This window comes from Dendropsophus ebraccatus, chromosome 8, assembly GCF_027789765.1.
Source record: "Dendropsophus ebraccatus isolate aDenEbr1 chromosome 8, aDenEbr1.pat, whole genome shotgun sequence".
NCBI lineage: Eukaryota > Metazoa > Chordata > Amphibia > Anura > Hylidae > Dendropsophus > Dendropsophus ebraccatus.
Window position 1 is genome coordinate 57,941,142 of NC_091461.1, and position 17,933 is coordinate 57,959,074.

General features: G+C 40.7%; 1 protein-coding gene across 4 annotated transcripts in view; it reads right to left on the minus strand.

The window, feature by feature from the left end:
- Positions 1–639: 639 nt before the first annotated feature.
- MARCHF8 (membrane associated ring-CH-type finger 8) overlaps positions 640–17,933 on the minus strand; it is a 177,672-nt gene continuing 160,378 nt past the window's right edge. For 3 of the 4 annotated variants that reach the window (XM_069980492.1, XM_069980491.1, XM_069980493.1), the window contains 5 exons: positions 10,508–10,587; positions 9,476–10,303; positions 6,750–6,930; positions 5,778–5,925; positions 640–1,775 (listed from right to left, as the gene is read on the minus strand). In XM_069980492.1, the coding sequence (XP_069836593.1) occupies positions 1,468–1,775; positions 5,778–5,925; positions 6,750–6,930; positions 9,476–10,303; positions 10,508–10,587 (1,545 nt within the window). In that variant the 3' untranslated portion in view covers positions 640–1,467. The remainder of the gene's footprint in view (positions 1,776–5,777; positions 5,926–6,749; positions 6,931–9,475; positions 10,304–10,507; positions 10,588–17,933) is intronic. The other variant, XM_069980494.1, reaches the window with a different exon arrangement.

Below are 17,933 nucleotides of genomic sequence, written 5' to 3' on the forward strand. Positions count from 1 at the left end.
AGCGGCATAATTGCCTAATAAACCCAATTATGTTTATTAAAATTGCCTATTGATTTCTGCAAAAAAATAAAAATAAATTAACAACAGTGACACTTTAAAATAAAAACATACTGCTCATTACTGCGAGACTGTCCTGAGCTCATGCAGTACAGCAAGTAACAGAGAATTAACACATTTCTGTACGTCTTGGAAGCACAGCTGGACCTATGAAAGATACCATGTGTCTCCTTGCCCTAACATCTGTTTAACAGTGTCAGCTGTAATTCATGTTCCAAACTGCAGACAGATTCCTTTTAAAGTGGACCTGTCAGCAGTCTGCCTGTAATATGTAAATGAGGTTTAAGTGCCAAGGGGGCGTTTCCTACTGCAAGCACCCAGGGTTAGCCAGTCCACCTCCTCGTATTCACTAGCTAGAAAGAGCAGGCATAACCCTGGGTTCTTACCAAGGGGAAGGTCCTCAAATATTAACAAACAAGCTGCTGACAGGTCCACTTCAAGCTCTCAATATGGTATTATTTTATTGTCTACAAAATCTAGTAAATTACAGCAATATTCTCATTCCAAAAAGGCTGTGTCCTATAAGAGATGTTAGTGCTTGACAGAAAAAAAAACAGATATAACAAAAATAACTTAACGTAATAAAAGTTCTACATTTTTATTCAATAGTACACGAGAAATTCAAAGATCTACCAATTTTGTGCATTTTCATTGGTAAAAAAGGTCTTGAATACATGTGGTAGAAAAAAACGTTAATTCCCAACTACTTACAGATGCATTTCCTGATATAACAAGGCAAAATTTGTTATTATCATGTGTAAAATGATAAAGTTGTGAAAGAAAACTTTTTTTTTTGTATATACAGTATGTAAGGCAAGAGGTTGCACATTAATTATACTAGAAATGACAGAGCACATTCTCTGTTTTGTAATGAAATTGTTTTTGAAGTCAATAAAGATATTACAAAACCATTTTTACACAAAAAAGTGCTAGATGCTCTTGTGACTCTTCAGTAAAGCAGGATTCTAAAAAGCGAGAGCCAAAACAAGATGTCATTGGCAGTAAGAGCAGTGGAAGTGCTAAGAATGTCCCATCTATCCGTCTGCGTTCTTCGCATAGAGAATTAACCTCTGGACTGTGAACCTCATTCACTCACTCACCCCAAGAGTTAGAGTGAAGAAGCCATAAGTAGTCTGTACTTAATTGGAGAAAAAAAAATCATTATCTTCTATGAGGTCTAGAATATTTCTTTAGTTGCTCGTGCTCCTGAATATGTAGGTTATTCCTTTTGTTCTTCTATGAGAGGTAAGAAACCCGAAACAACTGAGGTACTACCTTTTTGCTCATAAAGACGCTTATAGTAGGAACGGACAAAACCGAAAAAGGGGAATATTTCAGGACATTAAATCTACTGCTGCCCGCAGTCGGTAAATAGTCATCTCCTGAAAGAGTCTGGTAGGAATCCAGTCTTTACACTTGGAGGATCGCTGCTCCGCAGTCTTCTGGTTCCGTGTAGTAAGAAGAGTTTGTGTCTGAGTGATGAATGCCAAGAGCTTCTTTGCTCTCCAGATTTGGCTCAATTATTACAGTTGTTTTCTCAAATGGTTTTTTTTTACTGGTCTCAGGACAGTTCTGCACATAGATGACTCTGTTATAAGCCTTTAGCCTCTTCCATAACTGCACATAGACTTTACATTGCACATACATGAACAAAAGTCCACCAGTGAAGCCAATTGCTACCACGACTAATTTAGTCCAAAATGGCCATTCAAGGTTACCTGCCAAAGGGTAAAGAGATGGTAAGTATTCATATACTTGATAAGAATATATCTATTCATAAACAGTACAACATGAGCTGAAGGCCTTGGTACAGGCCTGGGCTATACAGAGATGATAATTTGTACAGCATGCACCTAAGGTTTTATGGTGGATCTAGATATTTATCATCAACCCTCCAAGTACTATCAGTTATATGTATAACTATTACCACTTAATGTTTAATGAAGGTGACTAATCCACTTACCTGACGATTTTAAACCTCAAAAAACTAAGTCAGTTAATGCACAAAGGGACAGAGTATTATGAGAAATTGATCAGAACAATTTATAGTAAAGGTTAATATAATCAAAAACAGACAAAAATATTACGGAGTTAATGAAAAATATGACTTGCTTTTCCTCCCCTTAACCATTGCCTTGAATATTCTTCAAAGCATTGTAAATGTGACCAAGAAAGAAAAAAAACAACAACATTGTATGAATGTAAAGGTATCCCAGGACCAATATAGGAAGAGTGCAATTTCTGTGAACTCAGTACAGTCTCTGAGATTTTGCCCAAAGCCTACAGATGGCTCTGGTTTGGCCAAAGGTATAACTAGCAGTAAGGCAAAGGCAGCGATCGCCCTGGACCTACTAACATTATGGGACCCATTAACTTTGCGCAAGGAGTAGCAATAAATGATGAAAACGGCTCCTTTTTATCTTTTCAACTATTTGCGACTCCCGAGAATGAGGATGTAGTTAAATACATGCCATACATTCTTGAATACTTGCCATATGCTCCTCTTATAGAGCCAGGCTGCCTTCAAGACTTAGGGTGCAGTGATCTCATCATCTCATCCGGCCTACACCATGCTGCTTACAGTGCAGACCATAGGCCAAAAGAGGCCTGTCACATAGTCTTGTCCGCTCATCTAAGAGTTACACAAGCTATTTTACTGTATAGAGACACTTCAATTGTGTGGGACCACTTTCTCTGCGTAGCAACTGGTGATAACAGTAGTTAGGAGGGCTTCAGGGGCGTTAGCAGAAAACGTAAGGGCCGTATTACATGGCCCGATCACTGAGACTATGACACAACTCTGTTATCGGACATTGTTAGCAATGTTAATGCAGCCCTTGCTGTATATAGTAAATAATAAACTGTATACGTTACCTGTCGATTCTCCCTTCTCCATGCTCCCCGCAGCTGCTGGTACAGCCTCAGAGCCAGTGTTTGAAGTGTCAGGCTGCTCAGCCGGTCCTGTCCTGGCCAGTGATTGGCTGAGCAGCCTGTCACTTCAGAGACTGGCTCTGAAACTGTATTGGCGGCTGTAGGGAGCAGGGAGAACACTAAGTGCTTGGAAGGTAATGTATAGTTTATTATTTTCTTTAGAGATCCATCAACCGCTGGCTGCACATTGTTACCTGTAACAGTAGTGGCTGATGATTTTAGGTTAGGAGCTGATGATCATAGCCATAAGTTGATCATTGTCTTTATTACACAGGACGATGATCTGCTGAATTGGCCTGATTCTGTAAATTATTGCTCTGTGTAATAGAGCCCTAAAAGAAGTCGTAGAATGGTTCTGGTAAAAGTGTGGAGATTAGCTAGGGAGGGTGCTAAAGAAGCATGAAGCCAAATATGTCTGAGCAGCAAACTCAGCAAAGAGTTATGGCTAGCCTGCCGCCGACTTGCTCAACACCCTACTATTGCCCCGACCCTGAAGATATGCCAAAAAAAATCTCTCTTCTGGCTTCCTAGCTCCACATCCCTCTCCTTTATTTCCAGTCTTGGGCAATCCCTCCTTTTCGCCCGGCATGGTAGATCCAGTGTTTCGTACATGGTCCCGTGCAGGTAATTTCCGTGCATCCTTCTTCCTCTCAGGCTCGAATTGGCTGTCTTTGTCTTTGCTTAATGATCTTGCGGACCCTTCGCCTCTGGGGTTTTGGCGGGTGTTACAGCTACACCACTTCCTTCATTCCCTTCCCAACCCCTCCTGCTTCGCACGGTCACCTACTCAGTTTGAATCCCTCTGTCTGGGCTCCGGCCTTCTTCGCCACACTCTCTCCCTTCTATATGTAATGTTGGGCTCGCCTCCGGAACAGCCCCCGCCACCATTTCTCAAAGCTTGGGAACAGGATCTCAACATTACGTTCTCTGCAGCGCAGCTGGAACGTGTCTTCACGTGTACACACTCTACTTCCATTGCCTCTCGTCTCCAAGAGGCCGGTACAAACTACTCTCTCGTTGGTATCGAGTGCCTACCCGACTCCATCGGATTTTTCCGGAGGTCTCCCCACTATGCTGGAGGAACTGCGGTGGGGAAGGGTCCCTTCTCCACACCTTTTGGAGTTGTCCTAAGCTGGTACCTTTTTGGAGGGAAGTATGGTGCATTTCCTCTACTTTCACTGACTATCAGCTTCCTTTCTCCCCATCACTCTTCCTCCTACAGCTGTCGGAGATCCCTCTGAAGTCCTACCGCCGCTCTGTACTCCGTCACCTGGTCAACGCCGCCCGTGCCTGTATCCCTGTGCTGTGGCGTCAAACCGATCCCCCGAGTATCTCCATGTGGCTCCGCAAAGTGGAAGATATTAAGCGCATGGAGGACCTCACTGCGCAATTGCATGGCTGCAACTCTCGCTTTTTCCGAACGTGGTTTCACTGGGAGCAATTTACCGAATCGACCGAATTCCGGTCCCTCCTGACTAAGTGAGGAATGGTCCCCTCCACTCCCCCCTCCTCCTCATCTTCCCCTTACTTCCCTCTTGTAGCTTCTCTGTTTCCTTTTCTTTGTTCTTTCCTCCCCCCTTTTCCCTCTCTGGTTGTTGTTTGAGCGTTAGCTCACTCCCTAGTTGGTTTGCGTTATGCCTACCCACCCATCGGGAGCTGCGGATTGCCTTGGTATTTGTTATAGTTTTATTTCTGACTTCTGTTGTACACATGACTATGTTCTGTTAATATGATTATATGTCAGTGCACCTTGTGAGTGCGGCAAGTTGCTGTATGTTTTGTTATATAAATTGAAAAAAGAATAAAATTGAGAATTAAAAAAAAAGTTATGGCTAAATGGCTGAAAGACATCTCCATGGAAGTCTTGGCCAGAGGGAGTAGAAAACGAGTCCTATCAGAAAAGACCGACTATAGTCACTGTATTTACTTATACCATCTGCAAAACAGCTATATAGGATATAGGCTTCCTACCAGCATGGTCAGTACAGTGCGTGTGCTTTATGACAGTAATGTCAATAGACTAATACAGTGTCCATTAAAGGATGGCGCATAGCTTCTTTCCCCAGTGACACAGAGGATGTACCACAAAGCTGCAGGAAACAAGGGTCTGACTTTTGTTGTGCGCCATTGGCCGGTGGAAAAACTGGAATACTTCAGGATCTTTTATATGTGTATTTACAGAATAACATAAAAAAAGCTAAAATGCTTATAAAATCCTGAGTGTAATAATGTCACACCCGTAATCCCTAGTCCCCCTAATAATAAATGACACTCTAAGTGTACGTTCACACTTACCGGATCCGCAGCATATTTTCAGATTTCATTTAAATAACTGAACACAGCATCAAATCTGCACCATCAAATCTGCTGCAGATCTGCTGTGGATCCTGTAGGTGTGAACGCACCCTAGTTCAGATAAATATGCCCCCTTCACAGAGGACTGCACCAGACAACGTCCCAAATTGGGCAAGAGAGTATGGTATACGGGGGTGTGATTTAGGGGTTAACTGCAGTAACATCCACATTGTCAAGTTCATGAGCAGGGTTAGGTATGGCTATGACAACATCCATTTTAGGGGTTTATAAACTATTGAACATGGATCGGGGTGCATCAGCCTGTTTTATGCCCAGTTACGAGGTGCGGGACATACAATGATCTAGTTTGGATATGATGAATTAAAGGAAAGTTCACTCAGTGATTTTGCTTCATTGAGAGGCCCATGTATGACGACTTCTGCTTTGAAGTCACTGTACCCTGCGATCTGGGCATTAATGATATGTTTACTTACCAGTGGTTTGGCCCAATTTGATTTCCTCTGCAGTCCTGTCAATGAGAACATATAAAGACCAAACAACGCATGTGATTGCAATGATGTGGAATGTAACTGAGCACATGATCTTCCTCCGTTCGCTGGACGTCATCTGCAACTTTTCCCACTAGAACATAAAGATTTAAAGTTCATTTTGATATCACATCATTTTGATATCACATCTGTGTAAGCAAATGTCTGATGTTCTCTAATGGCCGCAGACCACAGGCATTTTCGTCTTTTTTTCACTACATGCAGATTTAAATGCTATAATGCTTTTTTCCTTGTTGTGGTACTGAAATAATTTTTGCAGTTTTTTTCAGGCTTTAATTTTTGTAATTATTATTTTTAACTTCATTTTTTGTGAATGGGGGAAAAAAACTAAAATGAGTAAATGATATAAAGCACAAATCTCGGCCTCCTTTCCCTGTGGAATGACATTTTCAAAGGTCACAGAATATGCTTGGTAATGTTTCCCATTCATGTTAATGGAACAGGTCATATCCATTGTTTTCAATGTCCATAGGGCTTGCTCTAAAGCATATCACTAAATGTTTAAAAAAAAAAAAAAACAGGAAAAATGGCCTCCCCCTTAATAATGTACAAAAAATAAAAGTAAAAAAAAAAATACATAAAGCAGAAAATAGAAAAATAGAAACAGATTAGGCATCTGGCTCTAATAAAAAAAAAAGAAAACTAGGTCACACAATTCTTTTGGCTGCCTGACAGTAGAATTCAGTATATACAGTTGCTCACGCATATATACATACATTGGGGCAGATAAATAAAAACTGTATAGGTGTCACCTAGTGTGAACTTAAGACTAGACAATCTTACAAATTGCACAAGATTTTTGTTGGTTTTATTCATCTCCTCCAGTGTCTAAAGGAAAATCCTCCCGTAGGTCATCTGCAAGCTGTAGATCAATCACCCAGCAGAAATCTCACTTACTTTTCTTAAAGGCTTTAATTTGGTTTCCATAATGAACTCAAACTTGCAAAGTTCACAGCACCGAGTATCGGAGCTCTTGATCCATTGCTGGAGGCAAGCCTGGTGCACAAAATGAAGGCTTCCTGTACAGTGACAGGGTGTTATCAGAGGACTTTCATCATCACCTTCACAGTGACATATCCTGGATTAAAGACAAGACATCCATAGGGGTACTTTTAATAAGTGAGCATTTTACCATTTACATCTTCTGTATCACATTCATATGAAAACCCAAAATTGCTAATACTGGAGTTATGTGTAAATGTTGTATTTTATGCAATAACATCTGGATTTCTTATTAGAATGTAGAGAGTGAACACCACAATTAGATATATCACAACTCGTGACGTTAAAAAATAAAATGTCATTATAAAAGTACTAAATATTATACACAGCCATCAGGTGACTGGGGGGTTGCTGGAGTCTCTTTACTGTCCCTTTAGGTGGTAGTTGGGCCTAGTGACGGGGTGCACAAGGAAGAATCATGTACAGTCAGCTGCTCCCAGTCAGACCCCACCAATCTAATGACCTGTGTTAAGGATGGACCTTCAATATTGTTGTCCCTCAGAACCCCTTTAATATAAATATATACAGTTTAGATGTTTGTGTATAATAAAGATGGTGTAGTTTATATGTTTGATTTTGACCCTTAATATAACATTTATATAATCTGGCATCACCCAGACAACAGACATACTTGGTTTAAATATTCTTCATTATCAATTGGCCACAAAATGGGATAAAACTTCTGATATAAATCCTCAGCGCACTCTGTCATATAATGTTAGTACACTGGATGCCAGATTAAATGAACTGCAATGGCCAAGATGTCAGTTGTTTATTCATATGTGAACTTGTCACCTACACTAACAGAAGTGGACATTCTTAGGCACAAGGATAGGTTCTTAAGAATGACGCAAATCACTTTGTAGGCAACAAATACACTTAGATCAGGATTGGAGAAAATGAGTAAGACAATAACATGTTGGATCTAGAAAGATCCTGAAAGGGAATCTGCTTTATATCCCGATTAGAGCAGCAGAAATGGGTAAATAGCTGACAGGGAGATACAATAAATGATACCTGTCTCTTACCTGATGATTGTTTGCAAAGTTATAAAATCATGTTTTACTTCTAAGCTCCGAAGCCATTGAGGCCAGGGTAAATTCCATGCCATGTATGACTGATGTACAGGGTTTAGCCTAAAGCGCTCAGCCTTGTACAGTAATCATACAGAGTAAGAAGGGGTGGGGGCACACATGCTGCCAGTCATCATGGCATCTATTATATTTAGGCTTGGAAGGAAAATGTGATTTTATAACTTTGCAAACTTCCATTAGCTAAAAGGAGCTAAAAGCTCTCAGCTTCATATAGAGCTGAAATATTCCCTTTAGGGGTCCAAGTAACCTGCATACAGTACATCAGAACCAATAAGAGAAGTATATACTATAAAATGCTAGTAATACATTAGTGACCAACCCCAGTAAATAGTCACATACTGCCTGGTCATAATTTTCCAGGCCCAAATAGTGAAAATTCTCCAGTCCTGATTTATAGATACTAATACAAGAGGACAAAGATTATACTACTTCCTTATATTAAAAAACTACATAATTTTCACAGCACAAGCTAAGATTAAGACATAATCCGAATATCTGCTCCAGTTTATCATATTGGTAATGTTGGCATTGAACAACAAATACGTGATTTTATCAGATACCCAGTTGATCTAGCTATAGAGCAGAATTTATAGCTTATTGTCCTAAGACCACAAAGAAAATGTGTTTGACAATATCAAATAAGCCAACAATACTGAGTGATATTCAGATCATTAATGCCAATATTATTTCTCTAGAGAAACTAAGATTTTGCATCCACAACTACAAGCCTTTCTATAACTAAACAGATGTAATCCCACCAAAAATTAAAGTGGATTATTGACAGCTATGAAATCTCTGAATCTATGAGCTATGTAATTGAAATGGGAACGTCTTCAGCAAAGTATACCTCCGATTATGGAGAAAATGATGATGTATAAAAAATCTTTCTAAATAAGTTGTATGTCACAGAAAATAGCAGTACAGATGGGCCCCTGTCCATGCTGTAGGCTGCTCTTACATATGTTCTGTCTCCTAGACTTCTGTATCCAGTAGGCGAGCCAGTGCTGTAAAATAACATCGCTTCCTAAAGCACAGGCTCCCCTGCTGAATATGGGAGCCTAGGAAACACAGCAGGTAACATAGATATAAGCAGCCCGCAGCATGCATCACGACCGGTTGTGCTGCTATATGGAAGCAGAATCTGCTAAACAAGTTATTTAGAGAAACGGCTACAGTGCACACTACTGCACTACAGTCTATATAACTGGAGGTCCACTTCCGTTATAGTTATGTCACTTGTCATATTAGTTCCCCTTGAGGATATCTAACTAAAATTGTCATACAAGATTTTGCTTTGCTTCATTAAATAGGTATGGCAATACAATTGAAATATCTAACCCCTTACAATCACGTTCCTGCTTGGTAAACCTTTCAACTTGTCCAAGCCCGACTGCTAATTTTGACATCTTAAAAAGCCACCAGGTAAAAATCTGTGATTTACTTGCTATAGCTGTCAATGATTCAATGTAAAATTGTGGGATTGCATCTCGGAGAAGGAGGTGGAAGGTGGTTCTTTCTTAAACCAACCTGCAAACATCCCCAGATGTGGACACAGGGGACGCAGGGGGATTTTTTTTGGAAGGGGACGGACATTCAAGGTCACTATCCTCCACTGAACATAGAGGAGCTCTTAGTTCCTTTGGATCTTCTTTGCCAGTGGCAGTGTCCTCAAAGACATCATCGTCACCCATGTCATCCGAGCAAAAATCGGTACTTCCCAAAAGCATACTGGAAGATGTGCCTGCGTGAAGACTTCTAGAGTAGCCATCAAGTTCTTGGAACCTGTTCAGACTATGGACACTTGAGCTTGGTGAAAAAGAAAATATATAGTGGAGCAAGGTTTTGCTTTTTGAAGAATCACTATCTGCCTTATCATCGATAATAGGTATACATACGGATCCAAGACTAGTGTCCAGATATGGAAGTTGGAGTTGCTTGGCCGAGACAGACTGACCGTGTATAACATTACAGTTATTCGTAGAAACGGTGTTAGTAAATTTAGCTCCATTTTCTAGGAATTGAAATTTGTTCTTTGCAAAAGAATGTTCTTCGGCTGAAAGCAGTTTTCCTTCTGAGCTAGTTCTCTCCACAAAATCGCTGTTCCCAGATAACTCCACTGTTTTTTGGTCCACATCATTTAGTGACTTAGAGAAGGGGAGGGTGGACTTAGCTTTAGGGGGCTTCACGATGCTGCTAAAGGATTTTGTATCTGCATTTTCCACTGAGAAGCCATCTTGACAAATAATGGTTACGGTGGCCCCTGGTGTCCTAGAACTCTGGCATTTTGGATTTTTCAACACAACAGCAGACTGCAATGGACTTTGATGACAACATTCAGAAAATACAGCACTGGAACTGCATGCAGAACAGTGAAAAAAGCATAGAAAGTAAAAAAAGAATGACAAGAGAAGACATTCATTGTGATACACATGAGAGTACACAATACAGAGACAACATGGGGTGGAACATAGAGAACATATACAGACAGTCTATGGACTGAGTACATCTAACCTTTACATAGATGTGTATACAGATACTGAATATAGAAACTGTTTATACCTGCAAATATCTTGGCTGGAAGGTGTCACTGATGTCCGTGGAAAGCTATTTGGTGCGGTAACTGAAGTCGGGCTTCCTGCCTGTAAAATAGAAGACACTCGCCTTAGTTTCAGCATCACAAATGGAAAAAAAACACATTTGTATTCATATCAGAAAAAAAAGAAAGTTAGGGATCAGCTAGTAAATTTAAAGTGGTTATGCGGTTAGGGAAAACTTTTTATATATCATTGCAAGTACTGTAAATTGGAAATAATAACGAGCCTATGCGTACATTAAGAGTGGCTTCCCTGGGACAGACTAGTTTCGGTGGAGGCAGCCTACTCAGCCAGTTACTGCCCACAGCGCTGGCCCATCCCAGTGATTGGCATTGGGAGCATTCACGGGGCACCTGGAGGAGCGCAAAGAGGTAAGCAATAGGCTCTTTATCACTTTCTATATACTTGCGATAACAATATATAAAAAGTTTTCCCCAAACAGATAACCCCATTAATGCTTTAACACAGATGACTAGATGGTCAGCTCTATAGGCCACCATAGTTCTAACAGATGTCGTACATCGTCAGACTAAAGAAATCTGTGGATGTAAACAAAAACGAATGACATCATAGTCCTACGGACATACCAATGTTGTATTTTGATAGATCCCTCAAGCATTCACACATTATAATTCAGGAGAGCACATTGTCGGTGTGTGGTGGCTGCAATCTACTGTAATAATAATACATAGGGTAACGCTATTAAAAACCTCACCACAAATCCATAAAGAGGATGGCATATAATGACATCTGTCACCTATAAGCTAAGATGGTATCTGTTTCTAGTTTCTTATCGCATGATAATCTACACTACAGAAATGTTTGGCATATACATTGGGAGCTTTACTGAAGTCCACGTTAAATGAAGAGGTAAGATGTGGTGTAAACCAAGTTCCGCTTATATCATTACTCATCTCTGTGTATGCAGTAAAAAATAATATTAAAAGGTTTCTCTAAGTTAAGAAAAAGTCAAAAACAAAAAAGGCCAGCCCGCTAGGGCTGTCAAATAACAAAATAAAGCATGCCCACCTAGCCTAGGCGAGTGCTGAGACTCCAGTCTGTTTTGTAACCCCAGTGATGCGCTGCCGTGGCTCTGCTGCTGATGTTCTGTTGCAGTGTGTGCGGATCATGAAACTGAGTGGGTACATCGCATCATTGGAGTAAATACACACAAGGATCAGAGAGCATCAGCACTGGTCTAGTCTAGATGGGTATGCTTTATTATTTTACTGCCCTAAAATACTGTCACATTTGTTTTTTACCCAAACCAGACCACCCCTTCGAATGGTTTTTGGTATCCACCTCTAAAATTTATGGTTTCTTTAAACATTCAAAGACAAGCAGATTAGGCACAAGGAGTGAGTCACGAGTGTATATTAATGGGTTGTCATGGTTACATGAATTTAGTGAGGGTGGGAGGCCGCAACATTTTTTTTCCTTTTATTCATGACTGGACTGAAGATTTTCTGCAGGGTTTGCAAATGCTGAATTATACTGATTGTACTAGTTCTCCTAAATGTCACGTTCCGGATTATTCTCTGCAGATTACTTTGCTTTTATATAGACGTTTCTTTAGAAACACAACCAAAAATACCTATGTCTACTATACAGAGCTTAACAGAAATCTCCACAGAACTTGCTTTTTTATATTATAGGATTATATTCATCAAATTGAAAGCAACAAAACTGCTGTCACTGTGCATGATGGCCCAGTGGTAAAGCTGCTATGGTTCCTGCTGCAGACTAGCCTAATTCTTCTCAATATACACTTCCCAAAATGCTTTGACAGGATAACTGAAGCTGACAGTGATCAAATGGCTGGGAGGTTATTGAGGGTGATGGACTTAAAAGTACAAATCTTTATTCTGACAGTGACATGTGAATGTTCACTCAACATGCATGGCTGTAAATTTATATAGGGTGTACCTGGTATGCAACAAGGGTTAGGAAGGTGATCTTTTTAAAATGAGATCCACATGGATACCAGAACCCCCCATTTTCCAGCAGAATATGGTTTAGAGCACCTCTTTTTAAATAGAGGCGCCCCCTAGTTGTTTGGGGAGGCAGTGTCCACTAAGTGACTGCAAGCTGCCTGACTGCAGCAATCTCTGGTTTGACAACAATATAGATTTTCTAAGGCCCCGTTCCCACTGAGCATGTTCATTCTTCAGCGCGGACAGGGCAGGAGCGCGCACCTCCCATAGACTCCCATTATGAGCGGGAGGCTAACGGCATTCCGTGGCGGACAATTCCGCTAGTTTTGCTCAGTGGGAACGGGGCCTTATACAGATTTTAGAATGCGAATGAAAAGTAGACTGAGCAATAGTTTTAATGTATTTCCACCACAGATGGGGAGGCCCAGACATTACTTTGGTGTGTTGGGTAAGGCTCCAGTAAAAAAAAAAAAAAGTTTGAGATGTCTTGGTATAGAGCCTTTGCTGGATTGTTATTGCTGACCACTTTATGGGAGGTATTTACCACTGAATATTAAATACAGACATTCACATTATGTTCCAGACCTCTGAGGAAGTTGCTACAGAGGGTAAACTTGCTGGGGGTGGGCAGTAAGGGTGGTAGGAATTTGGAGGTCAACACACCATTTGTTAAAGCATGAGACATTAATCTTTGAATGTAACTGACCCAGTCCTATTGCCATTACGATTTGCCCTTGTCAGAGTGTCTCAGATCCTTAAGCGTGTCAATTTTTCTATTCCAAACACATCAACTGACTGTTCATTGCTTAATACAGCCCATACAAAACAAAACCAGATACAAATCCATGGTACTTCCTGGGAAAAACACCTTCAGGCTATGTTCCCACTTCAGGAACATAGAGAAAGGCATCTTGTAGATGGCCGCTAATAAAGATCATTATCATTATTACCAGCCATCTATATAACGAGATGGCCGCCTTTACCTAATAGGTTCCCAAAGTGGGAACATAGCCTCAAAGTGTTTGGTTTGCTTTTAAGAAAATTTATCAGTATTACAACATAGTTACAGTCAACACTTATTTGACATTTGAGGACATTTTTGTTACTATTATATAGGGATGAATCTACTTCCTGACTAAAAACACATTCCTTTTTTTAGTTATACTTTAAAGTCTTTGAAATTGCTGTAAACACCTACAAACCCATAGCCACATCTCACATGTTCAAATACCCATAAGGTCCAATCCATAAATCAAACATCTACAAATCCACAAAATGCTTCTGATCTATGAGGATACCAGTAGTCAGGTCCCCTCCCCCCATCTAATATTGATTACCTACTCTCAGGCTAGGCATCAATTTTTAATGGCTAGATAACCTTTTTAGTGTTAGGTGTTTTTTTTATAACAGGTTTAGAATTTATTTGTATTTTTCTCCAATCTCACAGTATTATATTTGGAGAATGATGTACTATTTACTTACAGTCTAGTCTTGTCACTTCCAAAGTGATGGAGTTTTATTGAAAATCCCAAACATTTCATATTTGTCTGTTTGGAGGGGTTTATTGTCTGTTGCTACCATATTATTATCTCAGGAGCTGCTCTAACAAAATGTTTTTCTCGCGTTAAAGAATAAGAGCTGTGGAGCTGGTGGTTTTTTTTATTATAGAGATTCTGGCTGTAAACACGGCAGGAAAATGCTGAAAGCTTCTGCTGGCATTAAGGCAAGCCTTGTTCTATAATACATTTGTTCAGCATGACAACCAATTCTTACAGTGACTTACACATTCACGGCTGAATGTTCACTACTCGAAAATATCATTTTTTACATTTGCATTCAGCGAATTGAATTGTATATTACATTTTGCATAGAGCATGAACCCGTACTGCATTTAATCTGGTATGTTATTACAAGCCAGTGCGCATATTAACCAAATTTAAAGGGGTCATGAATAAATGAATCTCTAGCCCAGCACCTCTATATTGAAATAAATGCTCATTCTTAAAAGATAGCCATTTGCTTGGTTCTGTGTCTGAGTCTTAAAATGTAGTTTACCACTACATTGATCAAGCCTGGTTGGATAAAGTTTATCAGTGTCAAGGTAAATAAGCATTTCTATATAAAGATTATATGAATGATCTGACCCCATAAAGAATTAGACCTCAGATGTCCAGTATACAAGACCATTCAACGATCACAGTGCCCATTCCCCCAGTAGTGACTGCAATGACCTGTGTTGTAATATAGAGACGATCTGTCCTGCGCTTGTGCCATTCCCATGGGGTTGCATTGTGGCTCCTCTAATGAGATGCGGAGGTTTAATTACTCTACTGGTATAAAGACCTCTCGTAATTGCTCAAAGACAATGCGGTACTGTACCAGGGCCCTGCCATGCTGCGTCTGCTTAGTCATGTATGGGGCAAGAGAATGAGGCTTTCAAATACTGTACATACAGCTGATAATGAATCTAGGCAGGTATACAACAAATTCATTGCTGTACAATGTTACATTGTTACATTTTTACTTTTTATTTTTTTTAAATGTTGGGAGTTAAAGGGAACCTGTCATCAAGACAATGCTATCTAATCTATCGCCTTCATGTTATAGAGCAGGAAGGGCTGAGCAGACTGATATATAACTTTGTGGGAAAAGAGCCAGTATAACTTGCAACGAGTTGAATGAAATCCCCGATCACTCTGTGATAATGAGTCCAGTGGGCGGTGTCACTCAATGGATTGGACTCTTTAGCATGAAAACATTGGAAATTTCGGTCAATAAATTACAAGTTAGGCCCCATTCACACGTCCGTGTCAGTTTTTACTGTCAGGAAATCCTGATCAGGAGACCTCAAATGTCATCAGGAAAGTATCAGGATTTCCTGACAGTAATCCGTTTTTACCTTCAGGAAACCATCAGGAAAAACCTTCAGGATTTCCTGATGAGAAGAAAAATAGGACATGTATTTCTGCAAACTAGATGGTCACAGCTTGCAGAATTACAACTCCCATCATGCCCAGCTGACAGGTCATGATGGAAGTTGTACTTCTGCAGTTTGTGGTCACCCAGGTTGCAGGACATGATGGGAGTTGTACTTCTGCAACCTGGATGGCCACAGGCTGCAGAACTACAACTCCCATCATGACTTGTCAGCAAGACATGGTGGGAGTTGTACTTCTGCAACCTGGATGGCCACAGGCTACAGAAGTACAACTCCCATCATGGCCTGTCAGCAGGTGCGGTACCTGCAGACAAGGCGGCGGACGAAGAGGCGGCTGGGGCAGAGGCGGAAGGTGGTCCGGGTGAGTGGAACTCCGGACGCTTTCCTGATGTGCATCAGGAAAGCGTCCGGGGCCCGGGCGCTCCCATAGACTCCTATGGGGGCGTCCGGGCCGGATTTCCGACGAAAATAGGACCGGTTCTAAAAAATCGGTGTCCGTGTCCAATGAAAGTCTATGCGTTGGAAATCCGTCCGGTGGTTTTTCCGGACGTGTGAAGGGGGCCTTATACTTAATCTTTTTCCATAAAGATATATATATCAATCCGCTCAGTTCATCTGTAATCTGATGCAGTTAGCTTAGGTAGCATTTTCATGGTGACAGGTTCCCTTTGAAGCGACTCTGTACCCAGAATTTGACCCCCTCCCCCCCCAAAACCACTTGTACCTTCGATAGCTGCTCTTAATCCAAGATCTGTCCTGGGGTCCGTTCAGCAGGTGATGCAGTTATTGTCCTAAAAAACTTTTAAACTTGCAGCCTGTGCTAAATGGGAGTATCTGTGCCCTAACTTTGCACCACCCCTCCCGTTCCTTCTCCCACCCTCTTCATCATTAGGAATGCCATTGGAACATTTTTTTCGATGCTGAACATTGTACAGGTGCCTTAACGATCCAGCCCATGTTAAGTATTCACAGAGCTGACAAATAGGAGACAATCTGCCTGGAGCATTCCTAAAGATGAGGAGGGTGGAGAGGAGGGACGGAGGGGTGGTGCAAAGTTAGGGCAGAGATACTCCCGTTTGGCACGGGCTGCAAGTTTAAAAGTTGTTTTTTAGGACAATAACTGCCGAACGGACCCCAGTACAGATCTTGGTATAAAAGCAGCTATCCGAAGTTACAAGTGGTTTGGGGGGGTCAGATTGTGGGTACAGAGTTGCTTTAAAAACACAAACATCACAGTTCATAACAATAATAAGAGCCATAAAACAGATACTGAACATCACATATCAGGAAGAATGATTAGGTACTTCTCCAGAAAAGCACCGGCAACTTCAAGAAATCACCAGTTATAAACTTACAGTACAATTCTGTTCTATGTTATAACTGCTTATAAACAAACTACCATTTCAGCTGCTAAATGGGGTATTATCCAGCTTTCTCAGGTGAATTATTAGTGGTTATTGATAACACATTGCTAATATAATATTGAGCCGCTAAGACAACCTCTTCCTTGTGCCCCATTTGGACAGAGCGGAGACCCCTGCTGCGGATGACACTCTATAGCCTGAGTGGACAGCTAAGTATCAGCGGATTTGGCTGACTATCTATTATTGTGGCAGTAGACACTTATGGCATGACGAAGTCCAAAGCCAGTTCCCCAGCCTCATCTTGAAAAGTGGTTGTTGACTACCCATTAAGGGTTTCCAAAACCAGTACTTGTGGCATAAACTAGTACAAAAGCATTTGGATCCATTAACTAAAATGGTTGCAACTTGGTATAAACTTTGATAGCTCAGGGAAAAACAGGTTATTCTGGGACACAGAATTCTATACAAAATGCAAAAATGTTCTGTATTGTTTTCCACAGCAGAATATAACCCCCTGGTGCTGTTGGTGACTCGAACAATGCTGTGCAGGTTAAACTTCTCGCTCTCTGAGGTATATCTGTTCAGTTTTCAAAGTCTTGGCAAGTCTATAATGGCAGCTGGCTACATAAAACTTTCATCAGCATAATTCATTTGAAATAAAGAAGAACACACAAAACAGGTCCGCATTAAAAGTGACACAAGGTTTTGGAAACAAATCCAATGATGAGCATTTTTTTTCTCCCAAACACACACTCGGGAAATTCCACACCTATCAATGTTTCTGCTATTCTATGAATATTATTAGTTACTGCATGCATATGAAATATTATGACATGGCTACATGGAAGAATACATAGAACACTACAAATATAATGCCCCTATAAACGTTCTGCATAGCTTTTCTAGGCTGCAGTCACCAGGGGAAGACCACAGTGCTCTTGACTAACACTGACTGCAGAATCAATGACAGGGCAAGTCTAGGGTGATGAGCCAGATCAACATACAAGGTACATATCCATATTTTATTCCTTTGGTGTTGTTTAGTGGACAGCGTTAACTAAATTAGTACGAGAGGGTCTGACATCAGCCTTCCCAAAATATCACACAGGCTCCTCATTTCTGGACAAGTACAGTGGTTTTGGGAGTACGTGTAAT